Source organism: Leucoraja erinacea, chromosome 19, assembly GCF_028641065.1.
Source record: "Leucoraja erinacea ecotype New England chromosome 19, Leri_hhj_1, whole genome shotgun sequence".
In the NCBI taxonomy this organism is placed as follows: Eukaryota; Metazoa; Chordata; class Chondrichthyes; order Rajiformes; family Rajidae; genus Leucoraja; species Leucoraja erinaceus.
The window spans coordinates 28,002,442-28,021,796 of NC_073395.1; the positions used below are offsets into that span (position 1 = coordinate 28,002,442).

Here is a 19,355-nt window from a genome sequence, read left to right on the forward strand (position 1 = left end):
GACTCGATGAGGCGAATGGCCTGTTTCCTTGCTGTATCTCTAAAGCCTATAGCATTTAAAATAATATGTAAAGAACGCTGCATGCTACAAATTATTTACTTCGATGCTGTTGAGATCAAACTTATTAGGGCACTATGTTTTGGGGTTTTACATTGTTTTGAACTTGTTTGCTGAGTTTTTAAAATGATTTCATATATCTGGATTTTCATTTCTGGAATTTTAGATCTGACCGACCAAACCTGCTGAAAGGACTTACGTCATTCAGTTGGAAATTGAAATTATGCCCGTATCATAAATTGAGATGTGGCTGTACAACTTGCAATCAAACAGTTAAATAATGAGTATTTAAAATAAGAACCTACTCAACCCATGAACCTGCTCCACATTTAGAGAGATCATATCTGATCTTCCACCTTGGATGTATTTTCACACCTAATTCTCATATTTTTTTACTCTTGTAATTTCCCCCCAAAATTCATCGCACATCCTTGCATTTATTTAATGACTGATTATACAATTGCTAGCTAAGATATTGATTTGTTATCATAACAACGACTGGTCTATTACTGAGGTTCACAGCAGTAACTAATGCTCTCAGGGACAAAGATTCACAGCACTCTAGGGAAATACATATTTTACATTTACATACAGTTCAGTCACCATTTCTGTATTATGAGACCAGGCCTTCTAGAACTAGACTCTTAAGGTTAAGAAAATATCCCCATCACATCTCACTATTGATTCCCTTCAGACTTTTTGTATGCATTCCACCAATATTAGATCCATGCAATCTGTCCAAATGGAACAGTTCATTCTTCCCAAAAACCAGTTCATTGAATCTATCTTGCACTCTGGAGGCAAGTAGAGTAAAAACAGCAAGTAGAGTAAAAACAGCATGCAGTTGTTCAGGCATGGTCTCACCAAAGCTCTGTACACATAGTAAAATCCTTGTGTTCCATTAACACACCCCCCCCCCCCCCCCCCCCCCCCCCCCCCCCCCCCCCCCCCCCCCCCCCCCCCCCCCCCGTCCCCATCTCATTTTCTCTTTGGAGTAAAAGTAAAGGTATGGTTGCTGTACCTCATATTTTATTGTATTATAATGCACTTTCATATTCACTCCTTAACCTATGGAGGTTCTTCTTTCGGAGCTTCTTTTGATCCTTCCTCCAAATATCTTTGTATCCTAAATCTGTGTCATCTGTTCTTTCATTCATTATTAATGTCGTTTGTAAATAGCTGAAGAGTCCAGCGTTGAATATTTTGAAATTCATTTAGCCGATCAACTTGCAAATTTCTTGGTATTATGACTTGTCTTTTCTCTCCTTTTACTGATAGAAGTGGCTATGTAACTATGTTTTATGGTACCTTATCTATCGATAATTTTGAAAGTTGCATTCTACAAACTTCTTGGTTTCTCAAGCTCAATTTTATTTTTAATTACATAATCATGTTATGATTTTCCATGGTAGACACAAAATGCTGAAGTAACTCAGCGGGACAGGCAGCATCTCTGGGGAGAAGGAATGAGTGACGTTTCGGGTCGAGACCCTTATTCAGACGCCTATGATTTTCCAAACTCTGTTATCATGAAATGAATAATGTCAAGAATATTCTTACTGCTGATAGGTCTCATGCTCATCATTCCACATTTTCTCAGCTTTTTTTGAAAATGGTATTTCATTAGCTATTTTCCAATCTGCTTGTAATGTTTAAAGGTTTATGGAGCTTTGAAAAGAATCTTTGTGTTGTGGTGCATTATTTTGCTCTACAAGCAGCATGGATGACGAGAATTGAGATTTTAGACAACTAACAACAATGTTATTGCTAGACATGAATACGAATAGATATGATAGATATAAATTTGTTACAATATAGGGATTGTTTTCACTCACCGCATATTTTCCCTAAATCAGGAAAAAAAGTCGTTGGTACACAAAATTGCTGGAGAAAATCAGCGGGTGCAGCAGCATCTATGGAGCGAAGGAAACGTCGCCTATTTCCTTCGCTCCATAGATGCTGCTGCACCCGCTGAGTTTCTCCAGCAATTTTGTGTACCTTCGATCTTCCAGCATCTGCAGTTTCTTCTTGAACAAAAAAAGTTGTTTCCTATTTTCAGTATAGTTTGCATGTTTGAAGAAACTCTGCAGTATAGAAGAAAATCAATATCTTGCAATTCATAAGGTATCTAACATTAATGTGCAGTTAGGACAGCATAAATAACCTGTTGCAAGTTATTGTAAAACTAAGTATTAAAATTGAAACAATAAATTCATTATTTTTAAAAAGATAAAATTAATGAAAAACACAGAACATTTAGTTCTAAAACAAAATACTTGGTTTACATATAAACTATCTACCATTTACTCCTAAATCTGCACCAGTAATTGTACCAGTGCAATTCTGGGGAATTCCAACAACACTGCACTTTAGTACGTAGTGTAATGAGTGAACTGACACTATTAGCGTCTGATAATGTCTGAAGAAGCTTGTTTCACAGTGCAAGCACGCAAGCCCGGGACTTCAGTTTGAATGGTTGTGCACATTAGCCAACTGTTATTTGATTTATTACACTTAACAAATGGTCACATATTTGGATCCATTTATGATTTTTTGGGGGATTTGTCTTTTAATTGGCTGTAGAACAACTCCCCCAAACATGATAAAAGTGGCTCCTCTCATTCACTAAGACTCTGTGTATGTCCTTGCAAAGTCTTACAATCAAATCCGCAAAGGTGATAATGACTTGCTTTGCACAGTGCGCCTAATGTAGATGCTTAACTGAAAGACACCAAAAATATGTTTGGACCTTCAGTCACCAGAAGAGTTCACTTTTGACTGGTCTCCCACAATTTGCCTCCATCTAAATATATTATTGACGAGATATTATGCTTTGACCCTGATGAGATTACGTGTTTTGTTAAACTGCCAATCAAAGTGGGAAAATAACCTGAAAAGAGTCTGCAGCCAGATAATCCTAAAGATTGCTGGGAATTATGTCGCACTGTGCTAATGTTTACTTTGTCTCGGTGTAGCCAGGTTCATTCTGTAGGAAAATATTTTTATTTCAGTGAGCTTGCAATCTGAGATGGAATGTTCATGTGGAATGCTCTTTTGAAAATCTATTTTATGGTGGCAATGAAAGGAGGAAAAATAATTCACGGACAAAAATTCTCATTTCCTGCCGTAGGAATGCTGTAGAAGTCGGTAGATTTTTTTTATTCAAGAGATTTGGGGCTTTGCAGGCTGAGCCACGATTTAATATTTCACCTCTATTTTCTCTTGAGGTGGTGAGCTGACTTGAAGAACTGCAATCCTTGAGGTGTGGCATCCCTTGCCTGTTAGAGAGAGAGTTGCAGGATTTTGACCTAATGATGGTGAAGGGGTGGTGATATATTTCTGTACTGTGTGGCTTGGTGGAAAGGTTCATGCTGGAGGTGTTGCCATGCTTTTGCTGCCCTTGTCCTTCTAGCTAGTAGAGGTTATGGGTTCAGAAGTTGCTGTCTAAAGAATAAGTTCTTTAGTAAGTTTAGTCAAGAGTACGTTGCTTCAGTGTATCCTATAAATGTGGATTGGTAATGGAGTGAGTGATTGGATGAGGATAGTTGCCCATCAAGTGGGCTGCTGTATCTGCATGATATCAAGCTTCTTGAATGTTGTTGAAGCTGTACTGATCCTGGCAGGTGTGGAATATTGCTGACTTGAGCCATGTAGATGGTGGACACCCTTGGGGAGTTTGGAGATGAGTAACTTGCCACAGGATTCCTTGCATCTGACCTGCTCTTTTAGTAGCATTGTGTATAAGGCTCCATCTATTCCAACCCCCAGAATATTGATGTTGGGTGTTTCAGTAATTGGAATGGAGTGGTACTCATGTGGCATAAATGTTACTTGCCACTTATCCGCCCAAGCCTAGATATTGTTCAGAGGGTTTTATCTTTTCAAATGATCATGTTTTATAACTTTATAATATATACCAGTACAAAAAGGATTCCATTTCACTCCTGAAAATGTTGATGCACAATGTTGCTGCAAATCTGGATGTTTAATGAGATAGCGTTGATTTGTCCACACAACAATATACCAGAATATATTAAAGTGGAGGAGAAGGTTTACTTTTGCTGTCAGGCCAAACTCAATCATTTTATTAATCTGTGAACTTTGAATCACACATTTACATATAGTACACACTAAATCATTTTGTGGTTAGTGATACAATGAATATTTGAATTGAAATAGCTTTGCCAAAAGCTATTGGCATTCGATTTGGTGTTTTGAAGAAATCTCAATGAAGGAAACTAATGTCCTTTCAACAAATTGAATTTTAAAGTAAAAATATATAACCTATTGGAAATCCAAGGGATTAAAAAAAATCTTTTGGCTTTTGTACATGTTTGTTGAATACAAAATATAGTACCGTCAGTGAAGGAACAGCTCTTGTTAATTGGAAGTCTCGTAGAACTATGAGTCCTGTTTGAACACTAACAGAATGGCATCTTTCTACAATCAGTTTGAAGAATCCTTTCTGAGAGAACACGTGTTCAGTGAAAGGGTTGCCTAGTATATGCTTGAATTTGCTGATGTAACACAGTGTAAGCACTGAATGCAATAGATAAGGTTAGAAGAGGTGAGAATAGGGACCAGGGGGCCGCTATCCTGGTTCTATCTCAAGGGGCTCTTTGTCCTGCTTCTTGTTTTTGGCTCAAAATGCTAAGATCAGCAGTTTTGTGTATCTCCATTTTATTGAATTTGCATTGTGGTTAAAACATTGTGTGTTATTTGGAAATTGCTTCTGCCATTTTCAAGGACTGGCTTTTAACATACTTGATCTCTCCTCCTTTGGCTGTTATCTTCTTTTTCATTTTTGTGGCCTGGGAACCTTGTACTTTATGATGATGTTTTCCATTATTACAATTACGTAGATTTGAAAGGCCATGGTCGATTGACCTGTTCCCACGTCGTAATTATTAAATAAATCTTGTGCACGATTACACAAGCGTCTGCTCTTCTGTCGTGGAGTTCTCTCATCAATTTGTTTTTTAAAGTGTATTTTGGGCATTGATGCCTGAAATAATGTTCAGATATTAATTTTAGAAATTTTGTTCAGTTGGCAGTGTTGTCAAATATTTCATGATAATTTAATCACACTACTACTTTTAAGAGATTTCATTAAATTGTTTTACTAGTTTTGGAGTATTCAAAGTACTCTGGAGTTTAGAAGGATGAGAGGGTATCTTATTGAAATACATAAGATTATTAAGGGTTTGGACGCGCTGGAGGCAGAAAACATGTTCCCGATATTTCATCAGAACTAGGGGCCACTGTTTAAGAATAAGGGGTAAGTCATTTAGAACGGAGATGAGGAAACACTTTTTCACACAGAGAGTTGTGAGTCTGTGGAATTCTCGGCCTCAGAGGCCGGTTCTCTGGATACTTTCAAGAGAGCTAGATAGGGCTCTTGAAGATAGTGGAGTCACGGGATATGTGGAGAAGGCAGGAAACGGGGTGCTGTTTGTGGATGATCAGCCATTGAATGGCGGTGGTGGCTCGAAGGGCTGAATGGCCTACTCCTGCACCTATTGTCTATTGTAGTAACTCACCGGGTCAGACAACATCCCTGTAGAACGTGGACAGGTGATATTTTGGGTCGGGAACCTTTAATATTGAATGATTCATTTGGATCATCATAAAAGAAAATGGGCATTGGATCAGATTAAATCTATATTTAAAGTTTTCCTACTGAGGCTTCTTTGATGTGTGACTTTGAGATATAGTTTTCAACTGTACATAGTCTCTGGGAGCTACCATTTAGGACATTTGTATTTCAGTTAAGGGCTGAAATTAGCATTTTAAGTGAATATGTAGCAGTGAACGCATCTCTGAATATGCTCTACCTCAAAGGAAATTTCTGAGGAACCTCTGAAGCTTGGGCTCTCCTGAATATAAATCAGCACTATCTTCTATTCTATTTGTGGTAAATAAGAGTGCACATGTTTGAAGTAATATATTAGTGAAGATTGAGCAGTGAATTGGAATAAACCGCTTATTTATGTTTAACAGACTATTTTCTGAGAGGTTCCATAGGGATAAGTTCTGAACCCTTTGATGTTCACAATTTGTATCAGTGACCTGAATGAAAATATAAATGTTATTCATTCATAGGATGGAGATGTCATTGGCAAGACCGGCATTTGGTGTCCACCCCTAATTAAACTCAAACTGCGTAGCTTGGAGAAGAGTTACGAACCACATTGGGGATGCCAGGAAAGCGGACTTGACATGCGTGACCATCCTAGAGGGGTTGTGGGGCTTACATCAACTTTCATTTCTTTACTCTTATATTGGACAGTTTAACAATATAAGTGTTCTTTTGGAATTCATTCCAAAAGGAAATGGATTGTATGGCACATTTTGTTTTTTAAGCAATGCGTTCATTTTCAGGATCCCATGATCACTGACGAGCTGCATTTATTTCATCTCTCTAATTACAACATAAGAAGGAAGGAATTATGCATTGAACTATTGTAGTCCTCTACTGCAGAAGGGTCATTTTCTTGGGACAAAAGCATCATTGTGTGAGGTGTGGTTTGTCCACCTTGCCATATCTTTGATATTCCTCTTGCTCATGAAGCAGATTGTTTGGATGATGGAGGCAAGAGAGACTGCAGATGCTGGAATCTGTAGAGGTTAAAGGAGAGCTGCTGGAGGAACTCGGGAGGACAAGCAGTATCAATGGAGGGAAATGGGCAGTCGATGTTTTGGATTGGGCCCTTCATCTGGTTGAGATTAAGAACTTTGAACATAAATAGAATAGTTCATCCTTTTTTTGTTTGGAAGTTGAGTCTGTTGTGTTCTTCACCTAGAGACCAATTTTTGTTTTAATTTTTACTGTTATTTTTATTAATAATGGCCGAAAGTTTGCCTGACCTGAAATATAGATTGTCTATTTCACACCACTGATATTGCCTAACCTGCTGAGAGCATTCAGCAGCCCCGGCCGGCCGTAGTCTGCACCCCTTGCTCTGCCGGTATACCCCGCTTGCACTGTTCCATGGCTCACAATTCAGACTTGTAAGTAAGCAAGGATGGACCAGCAGGATTTCCAAATAAGCAAATGCCAAATTATCAAGTTTACTGTAGATGATTATTTGTGGAAAATTTGAAGCACAAACTGTATCTAGGTGATTTCTACCCCCTGTGGCCCAACTTATCTTGTGCTGTAGATACAATTGTCATACAACTGTAAGTTCCATTTTTAATTTTCAGTCTATCAAGCAATTAGTGCTCATTGAGTTTCATTGTTAAATTATATAAATTACATCACCATTTGTCTTATTGCTGTCCACATTTGATTCAAATATGTGGCACTTTGATACCTATGGCATGTAACCCATTTTCATGCATTTTCTTGACATTAATTTGTAATATATTACCTCATTGACTACTTCTGCAGCATATTACAGAACTAATTTATTGTCAATACTAGTGCCAGTTCTATGTCAACAGTTAATTAATTTGGGATGAATAAAAAATTATAATCATGTGAATGAATTTATAGTTGGGCTGGCATTATACTTGATTCAAAAATTGGTTCCAATGCAGATTTTCTTCTTTCACAATTTGTATAAGATCATAAACGTCAAAGCTTGTTAGAAGTATGTGACTTACATTTGTAAAATTTAGTTGTTTTAGTGTTAGGCTCAGTTTGGAAATAAGTCCACACCGACCATCGATCACCCATCCACACTAGTTCTATGTTATACCATTGTAATACACCAGCTGATCACATGAGGAATTGCTTGAGCTTGAATGAAACATTTCACTTTTATTTGTGGAATAGAATGTAGCACAGTATTCTGTAAAAAAAAAAGAATGCTGATAATATGCTATATATCTAGTATTTAAAAATATCGATTGTGATAGTCATTGGTGATTAATGGGATTTGTTCTGGTCCCATCCAGATCTGGATTAATCAGCAGAAATTGAATAGGTGACAGGCAAATAACTTTATTATGGAATAAAATATCATTCACTGGTTATGAGAGAGTCTCTTTTTCTGTAATCTCAACATATCAAAAAGTGCTATATTGTTTGTTCATTATGATGCAGATATCCTTGTGAAAGTTTTATTTTGTAAGCAAGCACACATGTGAAAAGAAACGGAATGTTCTGTTATCCTGGGTGCTTTTCAATACAACAGCAATGAAAGTTATGAACAAGGTCAACCTATTTTGCACAACAATGCACTCTGGAACACTGTAAATGGAGAGTGTAACTGGTCTCTTTCCAACAACTCCTTGATCCTTAAAGTGAACAATTGACAGATTGGCTGTCTGATAGGGTTACTTTTAATTGCTTTGAATCTTCCAGTTGACTGTAATAAAAGGAGAAGGTAACCTTTTTAAACTCTGTACTCATAATGATGGAATAACAGGGGGGATAGATCAGCCATGATTGAATGGCGGAGTAGACTTGATGGGCCCAATTGCCTAATTCTGCTCCTATCACTTATGAACATGTTTATAAATTACAATATGGTTTCTTTTAAATGATTGGATTGAAAAAAAATCTAAGAATCAAGAAAAAGATGGATTATCTAGTTGAGAAAGAGGGGATGGAAAATCAGGATTTGCAAAATAATTTTCACTGATGAATGACTCAAATAATTTCTGTGGCAAAAATATACAAGGACAATTTGAAAATATGTTGTGCTTTTATTATATCATGAAACACAAAATGGCATAGAATCAATAGTGGATACAATGAGATGTAACTTTTGGTTAACGTGGATTTCGTTTTTGCAACATGTATGATGAAGACAGCCAGATTAAATGAAAGGAGGATCAGTTTTTATAAAGCAATCCAATTTGTTCACAATTCTCAGATGAATTATATCTTGTAATGAATACAATAAGATAATTAAATCAATTTGCTTTGTTGCTTTTATTGCTAAATGAGCTTGCAACTTTAATAGCTATTTTATCTTCAACTTCACTGAAAAGGAAGTCGGTGTCCTTTTAATCCAGAGTGGTTTGGTGAGCACAGAGTAGATCATCCTTTTTGCTGGTTACTTTTGTGAGTTACGTTGGTCGCCATGAGATCAAGTACAATCAGCAATTTTGTTTGAGGGTGAGATGTGGGCACCTTCCGATTTGTGATTTTATTTTTTGTAATTTGAATCAATAATTTTATAGTCTCAATCTTGCTGATAACAAAATTTAATTGTCACAAAAATAGAATATTAATCCCAATATGATAATAGAAGAAAGTTGGATTGTGCCTAATTATACATTGAGCTTCCTTGTATGATTAATCTGTTTTTATAATTATCATCATATCTCTACCTTGAAGATGTGTGAAAAATTAAAACTTTTTTTCGCATAGAACAATTGAACTTCTCCCCTGTCACTACCAGCATCTCAAAATATAGATTGTTGCAATTGCATTGTTATGTGAAAAAAAACACTCTTTGTGTTAACTATGCTGACTTTTGCCACTGGAATCATCTAGGTGTCAGAGCCATTTTGAAATCACTTTTGCTACCTTAACTTTTTTTAATGGAGATGGATTTGTAGCTCCACTAGCTGTTAACCATATTCAGGTTTAAACCGTGGCATTCCTTTTTTGTATGAATGTCAAGCTGCGGCACAAAGATGTAATTCATCTGCCGAACAGCTGCGCTATTCTGTGTCAAATAACCTGGTTGTACATTTTAAAGGTGACAAAGTATTGCTGAGTATTTTCCTTTGCACTGTATACTGATCTTACATTGTGGTATAAGGCAAGGAAATTCCAATAACTGATACCCTATTTGTTTTTCCAAAAGTTTGATTGGTGAGAATTTAAAGCATCTGAAACGTACTGAAATTTTGAAGCGAATCCACTGCAACAAAATGCTGGAAATACTTAATAGGCCAGGCCATATCCATAGAAACATTTCAGGTTGAAGACCAGTTGTCACAATTAACATGGATGGTAGAGCGGTGCAGCGGTAGAGTTGCTGCCTTACAGCACCAGAGACTTGGGTTTGATCCTGTCTGTGTGATGTTTGTACGTTCTCCCAGTGACCATGTGGGTTTTCTCCGGGTACTCCAGTCTCCTCTCACATTCCAAAGACGTGCAGGTTTGTAGGTTAATTGACTTCTGTAAATTGTAAATTGTTCCTAGTTTATAGGATGATGATGATAGTATACGGGTGATCGCTGGTCGACGCGGACTCGACGGCTGAAGGGCACTGCATTTCCAAAGTTTAAAGAAGACAAAAGAAGCTTGAAAAGCTGCAGAGGAGTGAGGGAGGGGGGAATTCTCTGTTAAAACTGGGATGACTGGGGGATAAACTGAAAATTAGGTTTATATGGTCAATTTGCAAATTGGAGAAATTAGGTGAGAAGATAGACAAAATACCCTGGACACGTTAGAAAATGCAGAACAGGAGGTCAAACCTAACATGTCCTCCACCTCCAGAGAGAAATAAAAGGAGAACAAAAACCAACTGATCAAATATTGCAGATGGATGACCAAGAAATCAAGTTACGTAAAGTTATGGAATTCATCATGGAGGCTGGAATGTGCCCCGAAAATTAAAAGCTGTCCTCAAGTTTGTGTTGGATCTTACTGTGACACCACAGGAGGTCACAAACCAATAGGTTAGAGTGGGATGAGGAATTAAATGGGCAGGAAATTGGATGCTGAGGGTTGCACTTGCATACTGAATGCAGGTGCTCTGCAAAGCTATCGTCCAATCTGTGTTTGGTTTCTCCTTTGACGAGAAGATGACATTATGAATGTTGAGTGCATTACACTAGGTTAGAAGAATTGTAAATGAATCACTGTTTCACCTCAAAGACTGCTTAGATATTTGAATAGTGTGAAGAGGTGAAAGAACTGGTGTTGCATCATTTGCAGTTGCATGAGCAAATGCCTTAAGAAGGGGCCAGGTTGGTGGGAATGTAAGAGTGAACCAGCGAGTCACAGGTAATGGTTCCCATGGAATGCTGAAACCCCTTTTTCACGGGGCGACTTGACGCAAGAGTTAACCAAAGTTGAACATCGTGGGAACCTCTTGCGATAACCGTACGGCATTCGTGGACCACCGTGGCGCTAACGGCAGGTACTCGTGTAACTTAGTGACTCGGGAGAAAATTCAAACAAGCTTGAATTTCTCCAAGAGTGACTTGTAGACTTGTGGTTGAATATTGCAACATTATATGCACGTAGTGGCCAGTGCGATATCCGTACTGACTCTTGCGTGTATCGTGGGAACTCCTGCGAACGGTAAACCCGGAAGCTGGACAGAGGGGACAGAAGGTGAGTAAAAATTGTCTTCTGTGGGATTGAATTTAAAAAATAAAGATTTGAATCCGCATATGGACATCAACTTATTCATGAGTTATGTTAATGTGATTCAAGAAAATAACTATAATCTTTAAAAGGGACTTTACTGAAAGGTCCCGCATTTTTATGGTCCGTGAGAAATTTTTCACATGTACTTTGAGAGATACAGCTCGGAGTCCTCGCCGACCAGCGATCGATGCCTTTCCGAAGCAGGGTCCGGAACGCTACCAATCAATGTTCTCCAGATACCCGTGTAAAGGAGTGAACTGCACATGCTAGTTTAAAACGAAGACAGACACAAAAAGCTGGAGTAACTCAGCGAGTCAAGCAGCATCTCTGGAGAAAAATAGGTGATGTTTCGGGACGAGACACATCTTCAGACTCAATCCCGATTAGGATGTCTGAAGAAGGGTTCCGATTCGAATCGCCACCTATACTTTTTCTCCAGAGATGCTGCCTGACCCGCTGACTTACTCCAGCTTTTTATGTTTTTCTTCCCAGATCTGACTTACCTGCTGAGTTACACCAACATTTTGTGTCCGTGTTCACTATGAACATTGAATTATTTAATTTTAGGTAACTTACACTCTCTCTCTCTCCCCCCCGCCCCCCCCCTCCTGCCCCCCCCCCCCCCCCCCTCCCCCATGCAGTAAATGTCAGTTAACCAGTCCAAGGTTTGCAACGCTGGTTCCCTCTTGGGATCACACTATCCCTAGCCAACAATTAGCATATCAGGGAACCAAATATAGACATAAAGTGCTGGAGTGACTCAGTGGGTCAGGCAGCATCTCTGGAGGAAAGGGTTAGGCGACATTTCGGGTCGTGACCCCTCTTCAAAATACCCTGCTGAGCTCATCTGTTGTTGGCCCTGATTTGACCTGGTCTTTTCTTGCTTCCAGTTCCCCCCTACAAACATCCCGAAGAAGGGTCCCGACCAAAAATGGAATCTATTCCTTTTCTCCAGAGATGCTGCTTGGCCCGCTGAGTTACTCCAGCATTTTTTGTCTAACTTGCTGATTCAGACAGTTTTTGATTTACTCTGAAACACACGTTGGAAATTTAAACTTGGGCGCAACTAACATCGTCTTACTACCGTGGGAACTCTTTAACTCAGCAGGAAGGCAGCAGTTAATTGTTGCTCCCTTCAGTTTCCCAGGGGGTTGGGACGGGACTGGAGTTGGGAGGGAAAGGTGGGGGGGTCGAGGGAGGGGAGGGGGAGACAGATGGGGGTGTCTTCATTTACTGGAGGCGGGTGTCTGTCACTGAAACAGGCAGGTGAGATTTCACATCCACCTTGTGTGTGTGCCTCTCTCTCTCTCTCTCTCCCTCCCTCCCTCCCTCTCACACAGGCATGAATGGAAGAACTCCACGGGCCAGGCAGCATTTACGGAGGGAAATGGACAGGCGACCCATTCTTCAGGCTGCCTTATGTCTCTCTCCCCCCCCCCCCCCTCAACTCCCACCCACACACGCGAATGCTGGAGAAACTCAGCGGGTGCAGCAGCATCTATGGAACGAAGGAAATAGACAACGTTTCGGCCCCGCTGCACCCGCTGAACCAGCTGAGTTTCTCCAGCATTCGTGTGTGTGGGTGGGAGTTGGGGGGATGGGGGGGGAGAGAGACATAAGGCAGCCTGAAGAATGGGTCGCCTGTCCATTTCCCTCCGTAGATGCTGCCTTGCCCGCGGAGTTAATCCATTCATGCCTGTGTGAGAGGGAGGGAAGGGGAGAGAGAGAGAGACAGAGAGAGAGAGAGAGAGAGAGGCACACACAAGGTGGATGTGAAATCGCACCTGCCTGTTTCAGTGACAGACACCCACCGCCACTAAATGAAGACACCCCCATCTGTCTCCCCCTCCTCTCCCTCGACTCCCCCACCTTTCCCTCCCAACTCCAGTCCCGTCCCAAGTTCGGTCTGTGAAACGCAACACGCCAGCCCCGACAACCAGCCCGGTGGTCAGTGCCTCTCTCTCTCTCCCTCCCTCCCTCTCACACAGGCTGAGAGACTCTGCCTCTGTGAGTGTACATCTATTTCTCCCCCTCTCCCACACACAGTAAAGACCGAGTAACTGTGCTCACTCCATCTGTGTCTCCCACATACACAGTAAAACTGCTTTGTGTGTGTATATACCAATTCAACCAAGGGAGGATATTTATAGTGTGTGAAAAAAAAAAGTGACATCATTTGTGCCACGTGAGAATTTAATTACACTTGACAGTATACAATGTCATTCAAGATTTAACGGGAAAGCTCGGGAGACGGACAAGTCACTTGCACAAATAACAGAAATGCCGAGTACCGTGGGAACTCTTTGTCTACCCCCCCGTTATATCGTGTGATATCGTGCTAGACCACGACCACTTCACTCTGGCTACGTCTTGCGTCAAGTCGCCTCGTGAAAAAGGCCTATGAGGGGAGGATCTATCCAGGTGATATTTCTTTGAAGGTGAGAGAAATTGCAGAAAACAATTTCTTGAAAGTGGAGTGGATGCTGTGGACCAAGATATCTCTGTCCACTGAGCTAATTTATCTATCTTTTCAAATAATTTTCTCCTCTAGCTTGGCAATCAACCTTGATGTTAATGCCCGCAGCTGTAAGATATTGGAAACATAATTATTACAAATCCCAGACATATGCAATATAATTCTCCAATTGATGCAGAAAAATAATTAAAAGCCCTCATTTTACAAATTAGTATTCTATCTCAATGCCTATTTTGGAAAGCATTCAGCCTAATTTAGTCAAGTGTGTTTTATTGTCATATGTCACAAACAGAACTATGAAATTCTTACTTGTTTATAGGTGTAGAATCTGGGTTGGCATTGAATATTTGCAATAGAGAGCGATTCTTTTTTATATTAATTGCTTCTGCACTGTTAGCTCATGGGTACTTGAAGTGTTACATATGTCCATGAAAAATAACTTTGTTTCTATTGGTTGCTATTCTTGAAGTTTCTTGTGATCTGGTAATTATTTCAAGAAGGTGTTACTGTTACAATGCAACCAGAATCTGGCATTTTTGATCTCGTGACACGAGTTTAAATCGGAAGGCATTGCCAGTGATGCATCCCGTAAACAAGTAACAAAAAATGTCATGAATGTTCCTAGTTTTTGCTTGAAAATCTCATTTTTGGAAGCGACATTTTATTTAGAAACTATTGATTAATCGATCCTGTGATATCATTTAGGCTTTTGTGGGTACAAAGTCTCATTATTAGTCTCATAAACCCTCATTATTATGGACCTCTTTGTAATGGATTTCAGTTACAGCAGACGGATCTGCCGGCCAACACTGTCAGGCCTGTCCTGCCACGTCAACCACATCCAGGCCGCACGTACTGTCGCCACTGCCGGCCAACACAGCTTCCTCGGCCGTGTCCACGCCGCGCCTGCCGCCACCGACCCTTATCTGCACTCTGGCTGCACGTGGGTGTGACCAATGACTCTGCTGATCCTCGCCTCTACTCATTTGGATTCCAGGCCCACTTCTAGACCAAGAGTCTGAAGCAGGGTCTTGACCTGAAACATCACCTATCCATTTCTCCAGAGATGCTGTCTGACCTGCTGAGTTACTCCAGCACTTTGTCCTTTATTGTATTAACCAACATCTGCAGTTCTTTGATTCTACTACTTATACAATGATACTCTTTTACTCGGTAATCACTTACTCAGTTATAGTGTACAATCGGCAATAATGGACATCATTCTCCCCCCCCCCCCCCCCACATCCCATGGTCCGTTATAACCATGGTTTACTGTATGGTGATTATAGATAAAGAATTATCCTTTAAGACTGTAGAAAATGAACTTGGGTGATACTCAAATATAGCTCAGGAATTTCTGTACATTTAAATTCCAGACTAACTTTCCTTATTTTGATGGCATTAATTAGGCCTTTTTGTACAGAGGTAGGTGCATTTGATAAGACTAATGTTTTTACAGCAGTGCATGTGGGGAGTTGTACAGTAGTGGTCTTTTTTTATTGGTAGTTAACAAATATAAAACTTTTGTAAGATGGCATAGTAAGTGCACACTTGACTTTTATTTTTGGTGGGCAATGAATTTTAAAAAAAAAAATGATTCCTCATAAGTTGGTATATCTTCCTTCATATTTTTACAAACATACTGCTAGCAATGGTGCCTTGATATTACAATGGCAAGGTCACGTGACTTTCTTTATCTGTGTTTTAGTAAATTGTTCAGGTTGCTAGTTCCTACAAGTCCTTTTCTTTTCCCCCCTTGTCACTTGTCAATTTTTTCAGCATAGCAAATATCTTGAGGTTAATTGCATGAATAGATAATTCCAAGTTGTTGCATTCCAGTGGTTGATATTTATATATATTTACTACACCTGAAATATCAAATGTTTGTTTTACATCTAGGGAAGGTGGTTCAAAAGGTAATAGCCAATTAAAACATTTTTTTTTTGGATGTCCAGAATCATCATAGTTATATAAAACTCTTGTACTACATTTAATTGAACTTTAGCACAATCATCTTTTCTTTTAATCTTGAGTTAAATTGGGAGGGAACAGTTTTGCTCTGCAGTGTTCGGGTCAAACTATGATTTTGGCAAAAGCTTTTTCAGCTGACAGAGCACATGAGTGGAGAAGAAGCATATTGGCATAAGATGAAAGCAATTTGGATATAAGTATAATACTTTTCTTGTTCTTTTGTATCGAACCACAACATTATGACAAATATGGGAAACCAATATTTTTGTGCTTTTTGAAATAGGTGACAAACAGCATGTTTGGTGCTGCAAGAAAGAAGTTTGTAGAGGGCGTGGAGAGCGATTACCATGATGAAAGTCTGTATTACAGCCAGTCTTCAATGTTCCCTCATCGAACAGAAAAAGATGTAAGTAAATGTTTTTAAATTTGAAATTAAATGCTTGCAGCGAGCATGTCAGACAACTTCAGCAAACTGTTTTTTAATTAAACTCAATGCTCTGAGTGCACTTAGAATATCGCTACTCCATGTGGTACCTAATTCTGCTTCTGATTTTAACTTGAGTACCTGCATATTGTACAATACATGTTGTGGTTATGAAGGATTATCAATAAAGATTATCAATTATCAATGGCCTGACTGATTGAAAATTTACCTTGCATTATTCACCGTACTCCTGCCACTTGACTGTTTAATATAGTCATCCTTGCAATTGACTGGGCTATTATAAATATAAATGACTATTTTTATAGATTATCATCTAAATGGTGTTAAGTTGGGAAAAGGGGAAGTGATCTGGGGGTCCTTGTTCATCAGTCAATGAAAGTAAGCATTTCAAAAAAATCCGGAAGAGGCGGCGCTGCCTGGCAGCTGCGGCTCGCATGCAGTCCGTCTGTTTTTTCTTTTTTTTGTTGTTTTCTGTTGTCTGTTTTAGTTAAAGTTTAAAATTAAAAGTTTTAGTTTATTAGGGTGTGCATGGGTGGGGGGGGGGGGGGGGGACCCGACTTGGAGCTGTGGCTGTGGCGACGTTCCAGCGTTCCTGCAGGGGACCCGACGGAGCTGTGGCGGCGTTCCAGCAGCGGACCCGGCTTGGAGCTGTGGCTGTGGCAGCGTTTCGGCGGTGGACCCGGCTTGGAGCTATGGCGGAGTTCTGGCGGCAGACCCGACTTCGGAGGCTCGGCCGTGGGCCCAGTGGACGACTTCATCGGGAGCCCGCAGGTCACAGGTTGGTGACCTGTTTTTCCGGAGTTCCCGCAACAACAGCTTCGGCAGCTTTGACCACCGCGGGCGGGCCGCGGAGTTTGAAGCGGCCTATTCCCGGAGCCTGGATCGCGAGGCCTGGATCGCCTCAGCGCAGTGGGAGAACAAGGAGGGAAGAGACAAAGACTTTAAGACTTTGGCCTTCCATCACAGTGAGGAGGTGCCTGGTGAACTCACTGTGGTAGATGTTAAATCTGTGTTTATTGTGCGTTTTTGTTATTTTTATTATATGTATGACTGCAAGGCAACAAAATTTCGTTCAGACAGAAAGGTCTGAATGACAATAAAGGATGCTTTGACTTTGACTTTGAAGCATGCAGGAACAGCAGGCAGTGAAGAAAGCGAATGGCATGTTGGCCTTTATAACAAGAGGAGTTGATTATAGGAGCAAAGAGGTCCTTCTGCAGATGTATAGGGCCCTAGTGAGACCACACCTGGACTATTGTGTGCAGTTTTGGTCCCCTAATTTGAGGAAGGATATTCTTGCTATTGAGGGAGTGCAGCGTAGGTTTACAAGGTTAATTCCCGGGATGGCGGAACTGTCATGTGCTGAGAGAATGGAGCGGCTGTGCTTGTATACCCCGGAGTTTAGAAGGATGAGATGGCAGAGAGTTCCAGAGATTCACCACTCTCTGTGTGAAAAATGTTTTTCTCATCTCGGTCTTAAAGGATTCCCCCCTTATCCTTAAGGTGTGACCCCTTGTCCTGGACTTCCCCAACATCGGGAACAATCTTCCTGCATCTAGCCTGTCCAACCCCATAAGAATTTTGTAAGTTTCTATAAGACACCCCTCAATCTCCTAAATTCTAGCGAGTACAAGCCGAGTCTATCCAGTCTTTCTTCATATGAAAGTCCTGACATCCCAGGAATCAGTCTGGTGAACCTTCTTTGCACTCCCTCTATGGCAATAATGTCCTTCCTCAGATTTGGAGACCAAAACTGTGCGCAATACTTCAGGTGTGGTCTCACCAAGACCCTGTACAACTGCAGTAGAACCTCCCTGCTCCTATACTCAAATCCTTTTGCTATGAATGCTAACATACCATTCGCTTACTTCACTGCCTGCTGCACCTGCATGCCTACTTTCAATGACTGGTGTACCATGACACCCAAGTCTTGTTGCATCTTCCCTTTTCCTACTACTACTGTTAGGTGGCCTGTACACAACACCCACTAGCGTTTTCTGCCCCTTAGTGTTTCGCAGCTCTACCCATACCGATTCCACATCCTCCAAACTAATGTCCTTCCTTTCCATTGCGTTAATCTCCTCTCTAACCAGCAACGCTACCCCACCTCCATTTCCTTTCTGTCTATCCCTCCTGAATAATGAATATCCCTGGATGTTCAGCTCCCAGCCTTGGTCACCGTGGAGCCATGTCTCCGTGATCCCAACTATATCATAATCATTAATAGCTATCTGCACATTCATCTCATCCACCTTATTACGAATACTTCTTGCATTGAGACACAAAGCCCTCAGGCTTGTTACAACGTTCTTACCCCTTATACAATTATGTTGAAAAGTGACCCTTTTTGATTTTTGCCCTGGATTTGTCTGCCTGCCACTTTTACTTTTCACCTTGCTACCTATCGCTTCTACCCTAATTTTACACCCCTCTCTCTGCTCACCCATTTAAGAACCCCACCACCTCTTATTCTCTGTTTATTATTGTTTTCTTCTTTTCCCCCCTACATGTTGGGTCTGAGTGCTTTCCTTCTCTGCCTCCTGCCTCACTGTCTACTAGCTTTCTCTATTTGACTCCCTCCCCCCAACCGTTCTAGTTTAAAGTCTCCCCAGTAGCCTTTGCAAATCTCCCCGCCAGGATATTGGTCCCCCTCGGGTTCAAGTGCAACCCATCCTTGTTGTGAGTCTGTGGAATTCTCTGCCTCAGAGGGCGGTGGAGGCCTGTTCTCTGGATACGTTCAAGAGAGAGCTAGATAGGGTTCTTAAAGATAGCGGTATCAAGGGATATGTGGAGAAGGCTGGAACGGGGTACTGTTTGGGGATGATCAGCCATGATCACATTGAATGGCGGTGCTGGCTCGAAGGGCCGAATGGCCTACTCCTGCACCTATTGTCTATTGTCTTTTGTTGATTGACTTGGATATAAATGTAGACAGGTTGATTAACAATTTTGGTGATGACACCAAGAATGCTGGGGTCACAGAATGTGAGGAAGGCTGTCAAAGAACACAGGCAGATATAAATGAACTACAAAAAAAGGTGGAGAAACTGCAGATGTAAACATATTAATCCAAGCAGGTATGAGGTGTTGCCCTCTGGGAGGTCAAATATACAATTAATGGC

The 19,355-nt window shown here is 40.6% G+C and overlaps 1 protein-coding gene across 5 annotated transcripts in view; it reads left to right on the forward strand.

Annotated features, from left to right (window-relative positions):
* cnot2 (CCR4-NOT transcription complex, subunit 2) overlaps positions 1 to 19,355 on the forward strand; it is a 127,043-nt gene that overhangs the window by 25,472 nt on the left and 82,216 nt on the right. For all 5 annotated transcript variants that reach the window (XR_008725056.1, XM_055650730.1, XM_055650731.1 and 2 more), the window contains one exon: positions 16,072 to 16,194. Coding sequence is in view for 4 of the 5 variants with exons in the window: in XM_055650728.1 (XP_055506703.1) it covers positions 16,072 to 16,194 (123 nt within the window). In the remaining variant the exon portion in view is untranslated. The remainder of the gene's footprint in view (positions 1 to 16,071; positions 16,195 to 19,355) is intronic.